At 39.8% G+C, this 23,734-nt stretch overlaps 1 protein-coding gene across 1 annotated transcript in view; it reads left to right on the top strand.

The window, feature by feature from the left end:
- The first annotated feature begins 469 nt into the window (after nucleotides 1–469).
- arfgef1 (ADP-ribosylation factor guanine nucleotide-exchange factor 1 (brefeldin A-inhibited)) overlaps nucleotides 470–23,734 on the top strand; it is a 146,678-nt gene continuing 123,413 nt past the window's right edge. The window contains 1 exon segment of the mRNA XM_052022993.1: nucleotides 470–865. Coding sequence (XP_051878953.1) covers nucleotides 742–865 — 124 coding nt within the window. The 5' untranslated portion in view covers nucleotides 470–741.

Below are 23,734 nucleotides of genomic sequence, written 5' to 3'. Positions count from 1 at the left end.
TGACTCTTGAAAGGAAATTACTTTTATGTTCGAACGTTTCATTTATTTCAATCGCTTTAACACGAATTACTAATTTATGCCACAAGATTTTAATAAATAATGGCCTTTGAGGATAGTATTGTTTTCGCTCAGCCTTCTGACATCAAAACCTTCCAAAGAATCTGCTAACTCCATGCAATTTGTGCAAATTGATTGCAGATAGATGACAGCATTTCATTTGGGTTGACATTTTCAGACACACCTTGCATGAGACGGCGGGCATGATTAATTAAATAGTGTTACAGGCTGATAAAGTCAACAGCAAGGCCATATTTTTTTTGCATCGCCTGTGTCTTGCTTTGCTGCTCTCCTGCTGGATGACAGAATCAGGAAGTGAACGTGCATGTGAGCCGGGCGCAGGGAACCGGCAGCTCGCTGGCTCCCTCGCTCTTTTGCTGCAGCCCGGGCGTGACGCTGGTGACGCCGCTTCCTTCCAACATGTGCGATGGAAGGCCGGTAATGGGGGAGCTCGGTGCTCGGCACAGGAACACTACAGCTCCAGTCACACCGAGCTGCTCGCCGTTCCGCCTGCATTGGCGGCACCCCCTGTTTTGCCCCCTCTATCCTTTTTGTCGATCGGACGGGTCCTCCAGGAGGGGGCAAACGAAAGGACAATAAATTAATAATAATCGGAAAATCCAGCAGGAGGGAGAGAGAGTGGGGAGAGAGAGCCCCGGGCCGCTTTGGAGTGGGCAGCGCGTCATGTATGAAGGGAAAAAGACGAAGAACATGTTTCTCACCAGGGCGCTTGAGAAGATTTTGGCAGATAAGGAGGTGAAGAAGGCGCATCACTCTCAGCTGCGCAAAGCCTGCGAGGTGGCACTGGGTGAGAAAGGACTACTTCGCATATTTATAATAAACACAGAGTGCTGAGGTTTAAATGTACAGACACGGCGGAGATTAACTGCAGTTTGTAAATATAAACAATTTAATGCTTAAATTGTGTCTTTATGCGTGAATATACAGGCTTGTGTCAAACAAGTGCAGGGCCCAAGTCATCTGACATACTGTAATATTGTGGCATTGTATTTGCGAGTACATATTTATATTTGAAATGAAATAAGTTCATTGTTTCCCTTTTAGAATAATAAGATAACAAACACGAATAATGGAGGATATTGGCAAGATTCAGGCCAGATAACACTACAAAGTAAATAAGGTTATTCTCTTTAGGTTGGATTACAAGGGGGAAGTGTATGGAAAATGGAATAGGGTTGATTTTTTTTATATGCAACGTCGTGATGATCAGGAAATACTGGATCATCTCCCCGAGTCTGTACAGGTGCTATGGAAAAAGGGAGCAAAAGAAAAGGAGATTGATGTGTGGATAAGGCCTGCATGGAGTGACAAATCAATGAATAATAGCCAATTTCATTTTTTCTAACCTATAATGGTTTATATTAATTACTCAGAAACTTAAGTAGATCTTTATAAATTTGAAGTATAAAGATGAAGACCAGATAGTACTGGATGAGAATGGACAAGAAAGTGGCAACCTCATACAGCTGAATGATGCAAGATGACGCACAGCTTTTTCAGTTATTTGCCAGAGAAGAAATTTATCTGAACATATGAGCAATTACTATTACTTGCGCATAGTGATTGAAATATTTTGATACAAAGTTATATGAAATGCAGGCCAAGTGGATAATTAGGGGCGTTTCAAGGTTTTGTTGCAGATGTGACAAAAAGTGTGCAAAAGCTGTGTTGGGAAAGGGATTGAATGTTTTTAGATATTCAAAATATAGAAAAATATAAGGCTTACTGTTGAAATAATAGAGATAAAACCTGCAGGTAAAGTTATTCATTTCAGAATGTCAGAAGAAGAGGTGGTATTTAATAGTTGATTTTAAGGTTCTTATTGCATGTTGATTTTTTTTTTAACAATGGTTAATGTAAATATCAACAGCTGAATGTCTGAGTTACTGTAAAATTTTCATGGTTAAAGTTGGTAATTATCCTTGAAGGAATGATACTTTACTGGAAATTTATCTGTTAAACTATGGAGAACATTGCTCAGCTAAGCTCTTCTCACTGTCATAATGTGTCGCATAAATGCAAGTTGTTTGTATTCAGTCTTTTGAATTTTCATGGCTGTCCCTGATGAATTGAACTACGACTTTAGCCAATTGCATTTAGTGATGCATTTACTACAAATTGTATGTAAAGCAAAGAGAGATGTGAACTGATTTGAATATTGCTATGTGAGTTAATATTTAAAGCAAAATATAGAAATTCTTCTGTGATATTTCCAGTTGTGTCCTGTGAGCGCACATTGGCTTAGAGTGGTTCATCTCATTCTGAGTTCCTTCATTTAGGTTGATACTGCTGAAACCTTTGCTAGCTAGACTAGCAGTTTGGTAAATTTTTATTGAACAATGCAAACTTGGAGATCTTTAGCGAAGAGGCTGGGCAATGTGATATATATGTCAGATTTTTCCCCATGAGAATAGGCCTTGAAGGAATGGTGAATACCTACTTTTAAGGTATACTAAGTAAGTTGAATAACAAGCATAATAATACAGCTGGTGCAGTCTGGCCTTGATTTGTCAGAAGGATGGTTTGGTTTGATTTTGAAAAACAACTGAAATTGAATGTACATGTTGAACAAAAATGCTGACTGGGTCTGCAGTGTGTGGAAATTGTAGACATTGTTGCTTAGCTAAATTAATTATTAATTTAATCACCCTTTCACTCTAATACCAAAGCATTTTTTTAAAGGTTGGTATAATCTGTTTAACATCCATTGATGTTTTTGCCAAATACTTCTAATTTTACTGTGCTGCAACCTCGGCCTCATCAAATTTAAAGGCATGGTTTTGGTCCATTGGTTGGCTTTAAACTGCTTAGAATTAAACTGTTCACTCAACAATTAATTCCATTTTATTTGCTAACAATATTTCCTTCTCACTGCCACCTGCTTTGAAAAGTAATTATATTTCAAAGTAAAACCACAGAAACTAAAATGTGTAGTTTACAAAATATTTATGTTCTGACAGGTACATATTTGCCATGTCTTACCTGTCAATATTTCTGAGTTTGACCCTGGAATAGATGCCCTAATAGTATTGTGAATTCTATTGCAGTTGAATGGGAAGAGGGTCTGCATTTTGCATGCTTACTTAGAGTAATTTATTTACTTTATATTAATTTTAAAGTTTCTTCCTTTGCATTTAGTCATACTGCAATTAAAATGCATAGCTATTTTTGTTCAAGGGGCAAGGAGCTGTGGGTTTATTTTGTGGGGCGGGTTTTACGATTGATTGCAAGAGCTGAGTAGATAAAATAAGTAATATCATGTTTCCAATAGCAAAGGAAGTTGAAGTATGTTTTGTGTACTTAATTCTGCAGCAAATTTATCTTTTTAGTGTAGCAGAATTCCCTTTCTTACATTTTGGTTGTATTTTAATAATTGCATCGTGTAGCATTGAATGCAAACTCAGTTCAATCCATAGGGTGTGCATGCTCTCACTCCAGTACAGTTTTTATATTAATTTTACCTTTTTTTGGTAAAGGAGTCTTATTGAGTCAAATAAATTGTTTTAAAATCATGTGAAGATCATGTAGCTGTCTTTTAGAAGTGCATCATAGGGCGAGGGTGGTATTTTCTGTTACTGATGGTGGTAAACCTTGAATTGAGGTGTTCAAATAGTACAATATAATTTACTAGGCACAGGATGGTTTTCTTTGTTGGATTGTTTTTTTTTCAAATATGGGTATTTAGATTTCATAGATGAATGTTTACCTTTTCATTTTCACCTTAAACATTAACAGCATTATTGCTGGATAGTTGGGTTATAAATAGGCTCATTCCTTTTACACACAGGAGCAGGAGAAAATCAAAGTGAAAGTAATATTCATTTCTTGATACTGTGACAGTTTATTCTACTCATGAAAAGTACAATGAGGATCTGCATTACCAGATTGCCAACCAAATCATTTCAATTTTGTGTCGAAGATAATATAATTCAGCATTATAATGACTATAGTGTAAACAACACCAATGTAACCTGATTTCTTGTGAGATACAGAATAGCATTTATATCTTAAAACTATAGAGGACTAGTCAGAGGTGTTAAATTAATTGTGAACAAAAGACAGTTGGTGGGATTACACTGAACATGGCTTGGACCCTTTGCCTGTGGTGGCTGCCAAGCCTGAGTGAGTATTTCTAGATGGGGAGAGCAAACTGAGCTGGCCCTCTACATTTGAGAAGTGGAGCAGGCTCCACAAGGTAAGTTGGCCTCGGTGGCATTCCGTTGAGATCCCACTCCCAGAATCCCTCAAGGTCTTTGATAGCACTGCTGGGATCCGTGAAAATTATTCAAATAGATTTTATAAAATTTAAATTTAAAGCAAAATTCAGTTTAACTGATGAATGATTAAAAATAAGGTAAAGCAAAATAAGTCTAGAACTTGTCCTAGCCTTTTTCCACAGGCTGACCGACCCTACTCAAGTGAGTAGGGTTGCTGCCTGTATTGCCAGCTATCCTAATCATAAATCTGAAGGTCCAAATGCACCACTGCTGGATGTGATGATGAGTTTAATCGTGGAGCAGGACATCAGATATGCTGGCACGTGACCTTTAGTTCATCTTGGGCTTGTATATTTGGCTGAGTGCAGGATGTTCTGAGCCATGAATGGCTGAGAGCCGGAATTGCTGATTGTCAGCTAGCTTAATTTGGCCTCATGCTCTGTGATTTGCCTTTTTAGGAAAATCGCAATCTTTCAGCTTTAACTTATGGGTAAGGATCGGTCCTCAATTGCTTTGCTTGTACTTATTAGGTATAGATTGGACTTTGTTTTAATCCATGCTGCAAAGGAGAGAGTTCTGCTAAATATGGGAAGCAGGGTAGTTACTTCCTTTCTCTTTGGCTCATGCATGGATATTATTACTCTAGCACCTCCTCAAAAGTCAATGTGTTATGGTGGAGTGAGTGCGGAATTGAAAGTAAGCACTGAATTTTGGAGATGTCTATACTGCAATTCTGTTGAATAATTCTTTGTTCATTCGAAGTGAAAATGAGTTTATGTATGAATTTTTAAGTTAAAGCTATTTGCTAAATTTTGCATGGGTTTCCTCTGATGCTCTGGTTTCCTCCCATATTCCAAAGACGTATGGGTAGGTTAACATGGGTTTAAATGGGTGGCGTGGACTCGTTAGGCTGGAAGAGTCTGTAACCGTGCTGTATAAATAAAGTAAATCAATTTGTTTTTTTATTGAAGTATGAAGAATTTCTGTATAATATGAGCCACATTTTGTTATACTTGTTATCATGTTACTTCATCGGTGATGAATGTTAGCCTTGATTTGTAACTGTGTAATTTATCAGTGAAGGGAACCATTTTTGTTAAGTAAGTTCATTTCTTGCCTGCACTTGCCTTGTTTTATTCAAGGTTGGTGACCCTGCTACTATGCCAACCTTGGTGTAAAGCTGAAGGGTTGGGTGGGAAGTGATCAAGCCTGTCAGCTCAGTCTATTTGTACTCTGCATTTGGGTCTCTGGCTTGTCTCTGACTTTTGTATTGCAGTATGCAGATGGGTCGAAGTGACCCTTGAGAAGGATGTAGCTGGTGTTTCTCTATGAAGCCAACCCTCTCTGGCCTAGTGGGGGAATGATGAGGAGAGAGGGAGCTCAGAATTTGATTATTATGGATTGAGATTAAGTGTAGTTGATCATTCTGTTTACTAACACATTGTATCAGATTAATTTATGCCAATTACCACAATTTAATGGAAGATATCATTATGTAATGTGGTATAACCATGATTCACCTTAAATCACACTTTGTTTATTTGCCACTTGAAGTATTTTATCTTAAAATAACCATGATGGGCACTGGAAATAAAATCTTGATCCATTAATCTATGTATTGCAGCAATGCTGACTATTTAGGTGTGGCAGTTTGCTTATCGATAAACAATGGCTATTAGTGACTTAAGTAAATGGCCAAATTATATGCATGTACAGGAAAATAAAGGCATGTGCCAAAGCAATTTGGAACTAACAAAATTATTGCTATTTCATTTGTCAGTATATTTTTTTATTAATTCTTCAGGATCTGAGCATTGCTGGCAAGGCCAGCATTTATTGCCCATTCTAATTGTCTGTGTTTTGGTGAGCTGCTGACTTGAACTATTGCAGTCCTTCTGGTGAAGATATTCCTATATAGCTGTTGGGTAGAGAGCTCCAAGATTTAGACTCGGCAACAATGGAAGAATGGTGATTTATATTTCCAAATTGGAATGGTGCATGATGGGTGGGAATCTAAAGATATTATTTTCTCATGCAGTCTTGGATTTGGGAGGTGCTGTTAAAGTAGCCTGCATTATTGCAGTGCATTTTATTTATGGTGCAACCTCTGCAGTGGTGGTAGAGGGAATGATTGTTTAAGGTACTGGACAGGCTGCCATCCAAGTGCACTTCTTTGTTCTGGATGGTGTTGAGCTTCTTGGGGGTTGTTGGAACTTCCCTCTTCCAGGAAATACCACTTTCCTGACTTGTGCCTTTCTGGTTGAAGGAAAGTCTTTGCAGTGTCTGGAGGTGATTTGGTCTGTGCAGGATACCCAGCCTCTGACTTGCTCATGTGGCTGGTCCAGTTGAGTTTCTGGTCATTTGTAACTGACAGGAGGTTGATGATGAGGGACTCTGACGGTAATGTCACTGAATGTCAAGGGTATTGATGTAAATGTGGAACTATATTGAAGCATTGTGAAGAAACCTTTTGAAGGTACCATTGTTGAAATATGAAAAGCCTTGACTTTCATTGCATTTTTTCTGATATCTAACATTTTGCACTGACACATTTTGGCTTGCCAACAGTTATCAATGAACTGAAAGCAGGTGTGTTGTCCTAGAAATAAACACTGAGATTGCATTTGCATTTTCTGTTAACTATGAACAAGAAATGGAAAGCTTTACTGGATTTTTCCAATGAAACATTAAAAAAAATGTGTTGAATTGTTCAGGCTGGTATAGTAAGTTATCTCAATGCAAACAATCCACATAAGCATCTTCACTAATGTTACTTGTGATTCAGTTTCAAATTTATTTAGTAACCCCATGAACAATATTGTGTCATTTTATGAGCTAAAGATGCTGTACAAGTTCAAGTTGTTGTTTTAATGATAGCTAGATGAAAATTTTAAATTCCATTTACCAATAAATAACTTTTCACTGATAATTCTACATTTTAAAAATAAATCTATTCAAAGCATGGTGGAAAAAAATCCATTCAGAAATGGGGTTAAAGCTGTAATTTTCTGTCATCAAAATTACGACAGCTGATTTAAGAATAGTCATCAATTGTATTCTGTGAATGAAGTGCATTATTTCTTACTAATAGCATAAATTGTGTGGGACACATGAAGGCATTTTGTGAATTAGCATACTCTGGTACTTGGCAACCACAATGTCTTACACTTATGTAATGTGTGTAATGTAAAAGCATTCTAAGTCACTCCATAACTGCAAAGATTCTAAATGATCAAAAAAAGGACTGAATGATACAAGAATATCCCAATGTGTTCTGAGAAAATTCTTAAAGAGAAATAGAAGTCAAAGTTGAGTATACTGTAATATGCACAAGTACATGTATGCACAGGTGCAATGAAAATCTTACCTACAGCAGCATCACAAGCGCATAGTATCAGATGAGCAGCATTCACAAGAAAAACAAATTAAACATAAATTATACACAATTTCTACAAGAAAGAACACAATTAGAACAAAGTCCATTATAGTGCAAAGTGGCCATAGTGTTGTTATTACTGAGGTAGTGATTAAGGTTGTGCAGGTTGGTTCAAGAACCGAATGGTTGAAGGGAAGTAGCTGTTTTTGAACCTGGTGGTGTGGGACTTCAGGCTTTTGTACCTCCTGCCCAATGGTAGTTGCAAGAAGACGATATAGCCTGGATAGTGGGGCTCTTTGATGATAGATATTGCTGCCTTGCCTACAACTGATGGTGGTGGGGGGGGGGGGGGGGGGGGGGGGGGGGGGGGGGGGGGGGGGGGGGGTGGATGTGCCCGTGATGTATTGGGCTGAGTCCACTACTCTCTGCAGCTTCTTGTGTACCTGCGCATTCGAATTGCCGTACCAGACCATGATGCAACCAGTCAGGATACTTTAATGAACTTCAACAAATGTATTGTTGAGAGTGTTTGGTGACAATCAGAATCAGGTTTATTATCACTGATATAGGTTGTGAAATTTGTTGTTTTGTGGCAGCAGTACAATGCAAGACATAAAGACAAAAAAAATCTAAATTACAAAAATAAATAAACAGTGCAAAAGAGGAAGAATTCTGATGGCAGAGGGGAAGAAGCAGTTCCTGAAACATTGAGTGTGGGTCTTCAGGCTCCTTGATCTCCTCCCCAATGGTAGCAACATGAAGAGGGCATGTCCCGGGTGGTGAGGGTCCTTAATAATGGATGCTGCCTTCTTGAGGCATCGCCTCTTGAAGATACCCTTGATGATGGGGAGAGTTGTGCCTGTGGTGGAGCTGACTGAGTCTACAATGCTCTGCAGCCTCTTTCGATCCTACACATTGGAGCCTCAACACCAGGCGGTGATGCAACCAGTCAGAATGCTCTCCACGGTACATCTGCAGAAATTTGCAAGAGTCTTTGGTGACATACCCAATCTCCTCAAACTCCTAAGGAAATAGAGCTGTTGGCGTGCCTCCTCTGTGATTGCATCAATGTGTTGGGCCCAACGTAGATCCTCTGAGATGTTAATGCCCAGGAACTTGAAGGTGCTCACCCTTTCCACTGCTGACCCCTCAATGAAGATGGGTTTGTGTTCTCCCAACTTCCCATCCTGAAGTCCAGAATTAATTCCTTGGTCTTGCTGATGTTGAGTGTGAGGTTGTTGTTGCGACACCACTCGACCTGCTGATCTATTTCACTCCTGTATGCCTCCTCATCGTCATCTGAGATTCTGCCAACAACAGTGGTGTCATTGGCAAATTTACAAGCCGAACTTTCTTAACCTAAGAAAGTAAAGACGCTGATGTGCCTTCCTTGTGATTGCATCTATGTGCTGGGCGCAGGACAGGTCATCCAATATGTTAAACACCCTGGATTTTAAAGCTACTGATCCTCTCCACTGCTGATTCTCTTCACCTCCCCCCGCCCCCACCCCCCCACCTCCCTGTACCTCCATGTAGATTGGTGCATGTTCTCTCTCCTTCCCCTCCTGAAATCAATAATCAGTTCTTTAGTTTTACTGAGGTTGAGTGAGAAATGATTGTTGCAGCACCATTCAACCAGATGTCCTATCTCTGTCTTGTATGTTGATTTATCACCACCTGTGATTCATCCAACAACAGTGATGTCGTTGATGAATTTGTTTATGGCATTGGAGCTGTGCTTTGCCACACAGTCATGTGTGTGTAGGGAGCAGAGCAGTATACCTCAATGCACTTTGTACTAACTCAATGTAACTGCACTGTGTAATGAATTGACCTGTATGATCGGTTTGCAAGACAAGTTTTTCACTGTACCTTGGTACAAGTGATGATAGTAAACCAATACCAATATCTTCCCCTCCCCACCCCTTTCTGCCTTTCACAGGGACTGCTCTGTCCATGACTCCCTAGTTCACTACTCCTTCCCCACCCTGGGGACTTGCCCCCACCCCTGCCATAGGTGTAACACCTGCCCCAAGACCATCTCCATCCAGGGACCCAAACAGTCCTTTCAAGTGAGGCAGAGATTTGCCTGCACCTCCCCTAATATCATCTACTGCATTCGGTGCTCAAAGTGTGGGCCTCCTCTACATTGGTGAGACCAAACGCAGAATAGGTGACCATTTCGTTGAACACCTGCATTCCATCTGTAACTACCATCTGCATCTCCTCATTGCCAGTCACTTCAACTCCCCCTCCCACCCCATCACTGATATGTCAGTCCTCAACCTCCTCCACTGCTAGAAGTCCAAACGCAAACTGGAGGAACAGCACTTCATTTTCCGTCTTGGAACCTTACAACCTAAAGGCATGAACATTGAATTCTCCCACTGTAAACCAAACCCCACCTCCGCACCATGCCTCTTCTTCCCTTTCCTAGCCTCTCTCTTTCCTCTCCTCCCCTCCTCCCATGGGGCACCCACCTCCATACTTTTGACCCATCCCTCTGGATCTGCTCTCCCCTCCTTCCCTGCCCCTGCCTATCACTATCTCTTACCTGTATCTACCTATCACCATCTTGTGCCCACCCTGCCTCCCCTCTTACATCCACCTATCACTGCTCTGTTTCTCTCTCTCTCTCCCCCCCCCCCCCATATACTGGGCTTCCCCTTTTCCTATCTTCAGTCCTGAAGAAGGGTCCTAACCCAAAACGTTGACCGTCTGTTTTTCTCCACGGATGCTACCTGGCCTGCTGAGTTCCTCCAGCATCTTGTTTTTTTTCATCTAGATTCCAGCATCTGCAGTTCTTTGTTTCTCATGTCCTTATAAAGTTGATGATGACTGTGGCATATTCATTTAGGTATGCTGACGAATACTTGAACGTGGTCAGTCCACCAAATCGAAGCAATCCCGAATTCACTCCTCCACTTCTGCCTTCCAGCTCCTCATAGTCCTATTCACTGATGCCATGCTCTTCAGTCTCTGGACACAGGCAGAAGCAGCACAGTCAGGTGGTTGGATTTACCAAAGTATGGATGACGGATGGAGTGGTAGGCATTCTTGATGGTGGTATAGCAGTGGTCAAGTGTGTTGGGCCCTCTAGTGTTGCAGTTGATGTGTTGGTAGTAGTTAGGCAGAGACTTCTTCAAGCTAGCCTGATTAAGATCTCCCACCATGATGTGGCAGGCATCGGGGTGTTGATTACATCACTTAGTTCCTCAAGTGCTAGCTTGATGTCTGCCTGAGGCGAGATGTAGACTCCAGTCAGGATGACAGCGGAGAACTCCTCTGGTAGGTAGAATGGTTGGGAGTTCACTGCCAGATGTTCCAGACTGCAGGAGCAGGAATAGGACAAGACTGCCGCGTCCATGCACCACGATGAATTTATCATAAAGCAGATACGGCCACCTTTTCCCTTACCCGATGCTGGGATCGAAAAACCCTCTGGCTGGAGTGCCATGCCAGGCGAATTGGTGGTGAGCCATGTCTCTGTGAAACAGTACACTGGATTGTATAGCTAAAACTGTATTTCAGTGGTTGGGGTCAATGTAAGGGAGGCTTGCAATACTACCAAGGGGTATAGAAGGCTGCTTGAAGCAACATGAAACTGGAAAGGAAGAGAATTTAGAGATTTCAGAATGTCACGGGAAAAAAGGCAGATTGGTCTTGGGTCATCCTAAAACACTGAAAGGGAAATGCAAGGCATTTGAAATGTAGTTGCAGTTATTATGTAGGAAATTTCTGTAGCCAGTTTACAAGTTCCCATGAAAGCAATACAATAATGACTAATCTGTTTCTTTGATGTTGATTGAGGAATAATTTTGGCCGGAATGTAAAGGGTAACACCCTTGTTCCTCCTTGAAGTTGTACAATAGGACCGTGTACATCCACCTGAGAGAGCAGATGGGATTTTAATTTAATGTCCCCTCTTACAGAGCAGCTAGGGCTACCATCAGTCCCATATTGTTTGGAATTTCCTGTGTCTGAAAGGAAATATGGCTGTCCCATATGATTTTGATATAGGGTGTCAATTTTCCAGATAGGTGGAGTGGGGAAGATTGTGGAAGGGATGGCAGACCAGAAATCATCAGGCTAGCCCAAACAACATAAAAAGAAGCATCCACAATGTAACCATGTAGCTGACCATGAACTTGGAAGCCCTTAGCTATGTGGTGACCAGGGCACTTGCATAACTGCAAACCAAATTTGAAAGGATTTGGATTTCTTAATTATTGTTCTTATTACAGCCTTATCAACCTAGGATGCTTCCTCGACTACAAATCTGTACCCCTAACTCTCCCTACTCATCTACTTGTGTTCATACTGTTGGCTTGGTTTACTTTATTCACAGTCTCCCCCAGTTTTGAGTAGCTTCACCAGGAGTGGCAAGGCTTTATGCATTTAGTCCTGTGGGATGGTTGAGCCTCAGTTATGTTGGGCCTGTCCAGTTATTGGTGTCTTATTAACAATTGTCATGTCAGGGTTCCGATCTTTCCCATTGCTTTGCTGTGGCCTTCACAGTTCCCTTAATGGTTCAGGACCTCAGGCCAGAGGCCTGAATACTGCTGCCTCTTGCTCCCCTGGAAGGGAGATGAATTTGAAGCAGAGAGGAATGAGAGTGAGAACATGTGAGGGTCAATTTAGCCCTACCTGTGCTGCCACGTTTTGGGATTGCAGACTGTTCATCTTTTTTTTCAGTACTTCCTATTGTTTACAGTGTATAAACTATCATTAGACCTCCCAAAATATATCACCTTGCATTTATTGGGATTAAGTTTCATCTGCCATTGCTCCACCCAATTTGTGTGCTAATCAATTTTGTTCCGTGACTTAAGGCATAAAATCTATTGTTTTTTTTTAAATTATTCATGGCAAAGATTTTCCAATTTAGTATGGTGTTGTTTAGTTGAAGAAATTGTGTGCATAAATCTGTGGGATACAGTTGAGTAACTCTCTGACCACAAGTTATCCCTTGTTGGAATACGAGCAACCTCTGTGTTAGGCGTGGGAGGGGGTTTGCATTCCTAGAAAATGGTCTATATTGCAATTTTCTGTAACACAAAGCTGCACTGCCTGCGCATTCTTCAAGAAATGCAAGTTGAAAAAAAATATTTATCTACTTATAAATTCTGCAAGAGTGGATTTTATTTCCATATCTCAAATTTTTGGGTTTTGTGAGTCCTGTAAGGGTGAATTTCCGTTATCTTGAACAGCTGTAATGCCAGGATCACCTGTACAATGTTATCAACCCTAAGTTCAGCATTCCTTCACCACTGAAATAGAATCACTCTAAATTTTATGCTTGGGCCCCTATGGCAGGATCTTTAACCATTAACATTCTGGCTTGGGGGGTGAGAGTGCTACCATATGAGTTCAACAATCAATTAAATATTTTGAAATGTACTCACTAATTTTGTGCATGGAAATTTGACAATTAATTTTGCAACATGATAATGCAAACTGTCTTATTAGTAATCAGTTAAACTGTTGATGCTGTTTGTTGAAGGATAATTGTTGGACAAGGCACAAGATAATGGCCCTTCTCTGGGAACTTGCATGGCATGCAGGATGTGCTCCATCTTGGATGCCCAGACAAAATGGAAGATGGCTCGGGTGACTGCCACAGCGGAGGAACAGGGTATAGGCCAAACCTGCACCATGTACAGCAGTACTGAGCACCTTGCACCTGATGACCAGGTTTTTGCCTGCTATCAAGAGAGAGTGTCGCTTCCACATTCCCAATTGTTGTTGTACCTTGCCTAAAGGCTACAGACAATTTTTGTTCCATGCTTTGGCTCCTCTGAACCAGATTCCCAGCAGCTTCAGGTAGTCAGACTTGACCGTGAAGGGAACGTAGGATCGGTGAGACCATTTGCCAAAAGTATAGCCTTGCTCTTCCTGCAGTTGATTTTGGCTCTTGAGGCCAGCTCCCACTGTTTGCAAAGCTAATCAATTTGTGGACCGATATTGGATCTGAGCAGAAAACAGTGATGTTGTCCATGTACAGGGAGGTTTTGATCTGTGTGGTCCCACTGCCTGGCATTGTCACTCCTCTTCTGCCTGCATCCTTCCTGATGGATTCGGCAAAGGGTTCTATGTAACACAAACAAGTAAAGAGAGTGGGCAACACAGCCTTACTCCAAATTTGATGGGGAAGCCGTCTGTTTCCTAGCCATTGATTTGAATTGCCCTATTGATATCTGTGTAGAGCATTTGGATCCAATTCTTGATTCCCTCCCTAAAGCCTATTTTGGAGAGCACGTCCATTACGTAAATGTGTGATATCCTGTCAAAGGCCTTCTCCTAGTCCAAGCTGATGAGGTAAGTCTCCACTTCCCTGTCCTGCATAAAGGCAGTGGTATCCCTGAACAGTGGGTGTCAAGAGATTTTTCTGCTAGTTTGGTTCAGGTGGATCACCTGTCTCAGTTGGAGGAAATGGGCTATCACCAAACCAACGATGCTACCAAGTTTGCCTGGAACAATTTGAAGAGGCTATCATATAGGGTCTTCCATTACTTTATACAGAGCCCTAGCCCCTCAGTGTAATAATCTCTTAAGTTAATCATAAATGGGAAGTTTAAAACTGAAAGTTACTGCCAAGTTGACAATGTAAGTATTACATTCACTTGCAATGTACTTGGTACAGTAATTTATATTATAGCTGCATATTTTATGAATAAGGTGTAAATCTTGGGGGGGAACCAAGCTACCAATTGATAATGTATGGATAAGGTACAGGAAGTTGCTGAGAACAGATCCTAGCTGACTGCACGTATAGCTCCAGATATATTGGCTGTTTTTGGATTGGTAACAGATGCATTTCATCAGAGTTTCGTTAAGTTATATATTTGATGTATTAAGGAGTGTGTGGCCAATCGTAATGCAACTCTTGTTTCGTGTGTAGAATAATTCACTTTAGAATGTCGCCTGAACTCTTGAGACTAACATCCAGTTTTTTTATGCAAAGCATGTTGACTGAGCTTAGTTTCCTGCTGCTGGCCATCTTATGATCTTGATGCTTTGAACATTTCTCATTTACTTCACAGTGACCATATTTATCAGCCTGTGTAAGTTAATGTTCATTAGCTATAGGTGTCTATCACTTTTGAAATGACTTACAGTACATTTTGGTAATTGCTGAGATATGTTTAGAAAACTGCTCAATTAAAATGTTATTGATGTGCCATGGTGATTTGAGTGCTTATTGCTGTACTCCTCCTGTTCAAATTAGGGAAGTACTAAACTTTTTGTAATATTCTTTTGTTGAAGCTGTAGTTCAGTATGGTCCACATTGTCTGAAATATAGATAGTTTAGGCAATGTACTTTAGTGTTTTTCTTGTTTTTTATTTTGCAAGGGAATTTCTATGTGATGTAATAGTTGTCAACAACATTACAGAGCAATGCCATTGTATGAAAGACACTATTCTAGGTCGCTCAGTAGAATGAAAATTGCCGATAGTAGATTTTTATAGTCTTATCTGGAAAAATGAATGTTAAAATATTATGGGTACTGTTATTAAGGGCAACATCTATAGCCCATCCCATTGTTAATTATACTTGACATGGTGGTGAGCCACTGCCTTGAACTGCTGTATTCTTCTGATGAAGGTATTCACACTGTTGTTGGGGAAAGAGGTCAAGGATTTGGACTCAACTACGATGAAGAAATGGTGAAATATTTTCGAGTCAGGAACTATTATTATAAAACAGAAAATGTTGGGAAAAATCAGGTCAGGCGGCATCACTGGAGGGAGAAGTCAAATCAACAATTCAGGTGGGTAACTGGCATCAGATTTAGAAATCAAATATATTTTAAATTTGAGAGAAGGTGAAAGAGGTGGAGAGAATAAGGGAATGTCTGTGATAGGAGGGAATCCCAGAGAGACTGAATTATACAAGTATTGATGGCACCTGCTGAGTGAAGGTGGTATAGGCTTGTTACTCAGTTGATTTGTCTGGAAAAGATGCGAACACGAATGATGAAAGCAGGAAGAGTGAGGGGAAAAAAGGAAATGGTGGAGCTGCAAGACACTGACCAGGAAGTTGGAAACAAACATAGGAAATGCTGAGAACTCTCAGCAGACCAGGCAGAATCCACAAAGAGAAGAAAAGAACCAATGCCCCTGATTGAATTCCCTCCACCAGAACTTTTCAGCTCCTACAAAAGCTGCAAAGATGGCAAAGAAGATTTATGAGAATGTTGCCAGAACTCGGGGACCTGAGATATAGGGACAGGTTGGGCACGCTAGGACTTTACTCATTAGCGTGCAGGAGACTGAGGGGGTGACCTTACAGAGGTGTATAAAATGATGAGGGGCATAGATTGGATGAATGTGCGGTCTTTTTCCCAGGGAAAGGGAATCAAAAACTAGAGGGCACAGGTTTTAAGGTGAGAGGGGAAAGGTTTAAAAAGGACCTAAAGGGTGTCTTCTTTCGTGCAGAGGGTGGTGCATATATGGAACAAGCTGCCAGATGAATTGGTTAAGGCGGATCCAATAACAACATTTAAAAGACACTTGGAAGGTATATGGATGGGAAAGGTTTAGTGGGATGTGGGCCAAATGCAGATAAATGGGACTAACTTAGATGGGCACCTTGGTCAGCAAATAAACATCAAATTGCTTTTACTATATTGGAAAGATCATCTAATTATTCTGTTATTCTCAGATAAATTGTTGATGTTGTGTATACATATTTGCAGTTTTCAGCTACAGTTAATTTTGCTTGCGCAATGGTTTGCAAGAAATACATTTGACTTCTTAAATAGTATGTATTGTGTGTTGTGAACAATGTGTTCTTGCTCTTCTGAAGTAAGCTCTCTAGGTAGCTAAAAAGATATGTTTACACACAGAAACAAAATTTTTACAACATTGCTACCAAAGGTGCAGCAGCATAGTAGAACAGCTGTGAGCAAATTTCTGGCTTGTGTTTCATGACAATAGTGCTAATTGAAGACGACAACATTCATCATCTTGTCCATGATCCAGAATATATTGGGTAATTAAATGGGGGATTTCACAGTGAATGGTCAGCATCTAAAAAGAAAGACTATTCTTTTGGGTGGAGACTTAACATAGACATTTTCCTCTTCAAGTGCTGATGGATGAAAAGGCTATTTCTAAAATTTCTGCATTAATATCAGATTTCCTTTTTACCCAAATATTTTTTTGTTAATTTTGCCTTAATAGATTCATGCTATAGTGGAATCATTTCATGCACATAGATATTGAGAAGCACAGGAGGAAGCTATATAATGTTCATTAGCTTTATTATTTGTGTTAAGAAGACGGAGGAGGTTATGACTAGATTAGAAGATGTACTCTGTGATAGAATTTGGTGTTTTTTTTCTGCCTTTAGTTTTTTTTAATCACCTGAACAACTAAATACTTAGGTATCCAAATGCATTTAAGATGAATGGAAGGTTAATTCATTTGTTTTGATAAAATACCTAATGCTGTCATATCTGTTAATTTTAATGAGCTTCATCTTTCTGATAATTCAAATTTCCGATAAGGTAAATTAGTGTTTTTACTCTACCTCACCACCATCCAGGTACCGGAACAGCCCTTCCAGGTGAGGCAGAGATTCATGTACACTTTCTTCAACCTGTTCTGTTGCATTTGGTGCTCGCAATGTGACCTCTTCTGCATTGGTGAGACCAAGCATAGACTAGGCGACGGTTTTGTAGAGCACTGCTGTGTCTGCGCCGGCCATCTTGAGCTTCCAGTTGCAAGTCATTTCAGCTTCCCTTCCCATTCCAATACTGACTTGTTTGTCCTTGGGTTTCTCTACTACCACGGTAAGGCCAAATGCAAATGAGAAGAACAACACCTTGTATTCTGCTTGGGTAGCTAGAGCCCAATGGTATGAATATCAAATATTCCAATTTCAAGCAACTCACTCCCACTGTGTTCCTTTCCCATTCCCACCAGTCCACCAAAGTCTCTCTCCCTTTATTCACTTTTTCTATTCCCTCACCCCTATTCACTTTTCTATTCCCTCACCCCTATAACCTATCTACATAGAACATAAGACATGCTCTCCAATCCAGGCAGCATCCTGGTAAATCTCCTCTGCACCCTCTCTAAAGCTTCCACGTCCTTCCTATAATGAGGCGGACCAGAACTGAACACAATACTCCAAGTGTGGTCTGACCAGAGTTCTATAGAACTGCAACATTACCTCGTGGCTCTTGAATGGAATACCCCAACTAATGAAGGCCAACACACCAAACGCCTTCTTAACAACCCTATCGACCTGCGCGGCAACCTTGAGGAATCTGTGAACGTGGACCCCAAGATCCCTTTGTTCCTCCACACGCCAAGGGTGGATCTACCTGGGTTTCTTCTCCCTTGGCTCACCTTTCCTACTTTCCTATCCCTTCTCCCATCTGATTCCATCCACCCATCATCCCTTCCTTATCTGGTTCCACTTATCACCTACCAGCCTGTATCTCAACTCATTCCCTTCTGCTTCTTCCAACTGGCTCCATCTACCCATTCCTCCTGCCCCCCCATCTGGTTCCACCTTTCACCTACCAGCTTCTGTCTCGCTCTTCCCTCTCACTTTGATATACTGGTCATCTTCCTTCTGCACTCTGTCTTGATGCAGGGTTTTGACCCAAAAGTCCAACCATTGCTTTGCTTCCACAGATGCTGCTTGACCCACTGAGTTCTTCCAGCAGTTTACTTTTGATCCATATTCCAGCACCTGCAGTCTCTTGTGTCTCTAAACTAATTAACTTTTCTAATTGAAATTAAGCCACTGAAATGAGCAATTTGACATGCAGTTTTATTTTTTTTGTCACCAGTTGATTCAGAGCAAGGAAGGAAATATCACTTTTATTATTTTGCATTGTCTAATTCCTTATGTGCCTCTGTTTGCATTCATTAAAATGTACTTCTCACATTGCTCTTGCGACTTCCATGATTTATCTGTTGGTCTGCATGCCTCAAGTTAACATTTTTTTTTATTGATTTTAATTTAATGGCTTATAGCCAATTTATGATAGATTAAACTGCTGTACTTGCATCCAGTTTCCTTGGATTTTCTCATAGCTTTGGTTCAGGCACAAATTTGAAGTAGTATGAGAAGCACACCATTACTGGAATGGAGAAATTACTTGTCAGTGAAATTGAAAAGCATAGGGACAGTTAAAGCAGTATGTGAATACAGGGTGATGATTCTAAGAGCTTTTTTAGCAATCTTTTGTTGAGAAGAAAGGGCAGAAATGTACAAAGGAAAAGCAGGAGGTTGGAATTAATTTACAGACAAATATCAGAGTGAACCAGCATTTGGCACTGTGTTTGGTGCATGCCGAAGTGGTGGTAGTACAAGCTGTTTGCTGAAATAATGATTTTCTGCCATAATTCAGGTACCTTTGAAAGGTAGAACCTGAGTTTTGTGCATAGTTGATGGTTCTTGTTGCATGCTGCATTTAAGATGTCCTTGAAGAAAGCATGTCTGGCTCTACTGATTAGACATTGAGTCATGTGACACAGGACCAACCTAAATATTTGTGACATCTTCAGTGCATTGAGTAAGATATGCTTGTTCTTAATCAGACAGACATGACTTGGTTCATCTATATCCCTGATAGTATTCTGAATAAAAACTTTTCTTGCTTATTTTGTCATTAATAGCTTGAATCAGCCAGTATCAACTTTCCACATCTTAATGAGTTTCTTTCTGGTTAGTCAAAGTAATGCTTTAGTAAAGCATCTTGAGAAATAAATATCAAAACCTGGTCTAGTAATTGCCCTTGGATACTGGCTGATGTTTCTTCTCAAGAAGGATCCATCACAGTCTTTACAAGTGGATAAACTTTTTTATTAAAACTTTATTTATACAGCACGGTAACAGGCCGTTCCAGCCCAACGAGTCCGTGCCGCCCATTTTAAACCCATGTTAACCTACCCGTATGTCTTTAGAATGTGAGAGGAAACCAGAGCACCCAGAGGAAACCCACACAGACACTGGGAGAACGTACAAGCTCCTTACAGACAGCGACGGAATTGAACCCCGATCGCTGGCACTGTAATAGCATTGCACGAACTGCTACACTACAGTGCCGCCCATATGGGCTGAAAGGGCCTGTTACCGTGCTGTATAAATTTAAAAAAAACAAGATGTCAAAGCTTTTGAGTTAATTTATCATTGAACCAATGTATTACCTAATAATAGTATGCTTGCTTAAAGCAGTGTAACTATCAAAAAAAATTTGTCTTGAAACTAGTTCTCATTCACACAAATACCAAACTATTTCTGATATTTTCAAAAAAGCCTGTGGCTTCTGACATATGACTGCTCTTCTCAAGGGACTAGATTGCAGTAATTTTGAACAGAACAACCTTCTGTATACTGGGAATGAATTAGAGAAACTTTTGGATTTTGAATTTCTGACTGTCTTCACTACTTGTAGCCCATTAATTCCCTGACCACTGCTGGTCAATAATTCTTTCCTGACTGATCAACAGCGGTCATCATCAAGATGCTAAAAGTTTTCTTGAATGGCCAACTGTTGTTAATGGGTTTGCCTTCATTTGCAAAGCAGCTGGCCATCCTGCATTTAAGTTGCCTCTCATCAGCCTGTGGATGGCTGATCCAGTATTGGGCTGCCAAGGGTGACTACTGCCTTTTGGACATGTACTACCCAAATCATTTAAGATATCTAATTGGGAACCATTTACAAGAACAAAAATTGGCCACAGAATCATCAAATAGCAAACCAATCTTTTAAATTGTAGATCAAACCAGGTAGGAAATGGTTAGGGATGGGTAAACAAAAGAACTGATGGCCTCCCTGGGAGGAAGGGTGCAGGTGAATTTTTGGGCAGGTGGAGTTCAGTGATTTTTTTTAAAATATAATTTAACTCTTGAGTGGATTGGAAATCTCTCATGATGTATGATTTAAAATAATGTTAAATTATTGTTGGTTGATAAGTGTTTGTGTTAGAATTGCCTGCAGAGAGCTGCTATAGCATGCCAAGGGAGTGTTAATGTTTTCATTGGAAGCATTTGCAGCTAACAACAATGCATGTGATACTTGCAGAATTATATTGTTTACTTCATTTGTAAGCATCACCAAAGCAAATCAAAAATTTGATGGAAGAAGTCTTGGTGTTTTACTGCTTTGTAAGTAGAATGACTAATGCTCCAAATAGGACTACATGTATAATGTTTTGCAATTGCATTTTGCTTCACAGCTGTATTCTTTATCAGTTGCCTTACTGAGAAACAAAATTTGTGATGTAATTTCTTTGAGTACATTCATTGGAGTTTCTACTCAAAAATATTGGCATATCTTAAAATTCTGAGTTCAACTGTGTTTTATCTCTGTCTATTGCACTAAGATTTCGGTCAAGGTTTTGCATTTTGATCACATATAATTTGTAGACCTTTTCAGTGAGCACCTGAACAGCAGCAACAGTTGGAGGGTGGAAGAACTTAAGTGTTGGAGTGTTTGCAATTGGTTAGCTTTGTCACATAATTTTGAAACAAACCTAAGAATGATTTTTGCTAATTATTTTCTATTGCTATCTTTAGTGATTAGCAGTGTCTGTGATTTTTTTTCTGTTTATTAAACTGTCAACAGTTACTGTTCATCTTCAGTTATTGCAATTAAAATGAAGTTCAAAAATCTATCATTGTGAGGTTCAAGTACAAATATGTAACAAGTTTGAAAAGTACTTGAAGAATGCTTGTAAGCATTTCAATGTAATTGTCTTAAAAATAGTTGTCTTGTATACTTAGGTCATCATCTCGCCCTCCCTTGTGTACAATGTTGGCACCAGTTGGAATAGTTTATGCACATCAACATTGAATTTCTTGTACTTTGGATTTTTTTTATTGCTATTTGGCAATTTGTTCAAGTGTATTAGTTATGGGAGATGGGGGTGGCAGTAGCTGTTAGCTTGCATGCCTATAACAAGGCTAAATGCCATTCAAAACAAAGCAGCCCACTTGATTTTCACCCATGCATCCTAAGCAAGTATGCCTTCTAACATTTGAACAACATGGCAGCGGTATGTGATATTTACAAAATGCATTTACTTCATTCAGCTATACTGATAACTCTAATCAAACTTGTGACCTCTACCATCAAGAAGGACATAGTTAGCTGGTGGTTTGGAAATGTACCATTTCTTCATCATTGCTGGGTTGAAATCCTGGAACTGCCTCCCCAGCAATGTTGTATGTACCTTCACCAAAAGAATTGTCACAGTTCAAGGCAGCAGATCACCTCCACTTTCACCAGGAGAAATAGCAATGGTCAATAAATACTGACCTTGCCAGCAATGCCCAGATCATAAAAAATAAAAAATTGAATTTAGTAAATACAGAATGAACACAGTAAAACAAAATGCCAAGAGATCATTCTCAGCAGTAAAATACAATTAAGTAATTGCCTAGGAAATTGTATCCTAATTGCATCTAATATTTTGTAATAATAGAAACCAACTTATGAAGATAATTGCTTATGTATCACAATGCATATGATAAATCAGGAGGATCCAATAAGGAGGGGGACTGAATGTTTCTGGTGAGATTCAGCTGATCAAATCTCTAACAGGCATCTGAAAATTAATGCAAATCCTTCTGTATGACACGGTTTCTTTAGTTGTCACAAGAAGATTCATGTAGCATTTTTATAATTTAAACAAAAATTAAAACTGCGTTGTCACAGCTTGAACTGGCGTTGCATCAAGAAAACTGCAACTCTCCCAGATTGTTTTGGCTATTCACAAGGCATGAGATTGGAAGATGGTTTTTTCCATTCTTGAATTAATTTGCATTGAATTTTGAGTTGCACACCTTGGATAACTCAGTTTTGTATCTGAATGCTGATTAATGAAGGGAGGTCTTGCAAAAAAAAATGAAAAAAGGAATAAGTATAAATAATTTTACATTTTGAAATAGTAGACTGCTTCATCCCCATTTTTTGGATGTTACTTATTACAAAGAGAAATTTAAGAACGGAGTTAAGCATTTGTTTGGAGGGTACGGGAGTGCAGAGATAGGATAGATGCTGCTGGAATGAAGGTTAAAATATTGTTGATTTTTGCATTATATAATGTATAAAACACCACTTGTATATTGATTAAAAAATAAATTATAAAGCCAAGGCTTATCTGAGATCCCATCATACAGTGCATTGATTCTTAAGGCATTTTGTTTATGACACCACAAATTATTAAAGTAAAAACATTTTAAATGCAATTATTCATTGGAAGGAATTTAATAGGCTGTAGGTGGCTGCTTTGGATCTGTACTGCTTTATTTGGGCAATTTTCCATCTTGTCAAATAAATGTAAGTATCATAGCTACACTGCAATAGATTAGCAAAGTATAGATGCTACTGTTGTGAAGGTATCCAGGGCTCTTCCTAAGCTGATGCTCATTGCACAATTGCTTATTAATGTCACTTTTTTTTTAAACTTCAAAAATAAATTTAATTCATAATTTAAAAAAATTGTACAAAAGAAATAGTGTAAAACTTCTATATTCGTGGTTAATACATTCAATAGTGTTAACCTATTTTTAAAACCATAGCACCATTCACTCGTATGTGGCCCCCTGGGGTGATGCATCTTAAGCCTGCTTAAGATCTAGTATGTTTGAAGAAGTTCACCCTCATTCTTCTAAATTCCAAGGAATACAGACCCAAACTGTCAAGCCTCTGGACAACCCTCTTATCCCAGGAATTACCCTGGTGTATCTCCTTTGAACTACCTCCAATGCTACTTTATCCTTTTTTTAGGTAAGGTGCACAGTATTCCAGGTGTAACCTCATCAACAACCTATATAGCTGTAACAAAACCTTCCTGTTCTTAAAACCCAACCCCAATGCAATTAAGGCCAACATGCCATTTTCTTTGTTAAATTCTTGTTGGACCTGTCTGCTGAAGTTTTGTGATTCTTCATCTGGATCGAAAGAGTAGAGGGGAGATGACCTAGCATAAGGAGATGAGGGGAAAGGGTGGAGCAAGAGCTGGCAAGCAATAGGTGACGCTGGGAGGAGTGTGTGGATGATGGGCAAATGGAGTGGGTGGCGGAGGGGAAAGA

This window comes from Pristis pectinata, chromosome 9, assembly GCF_009764475.1.
Source record: "Pristis pectinata isolate sPriPec2 chromosome 9, sPriPec2.1.pri, whole genome shotgun sequence".
Lineage (NCBI taxonomy): Eukaryota > Metazoa > Chordata > Chondrichthyes > Rhinopristiformes > Pristidae > Pristis > Pristis pectinata.
Note: the sequence above shows the minus strand (reverse complement) of the source record. Positions and strands in the feature narration are given on the sequence as shown.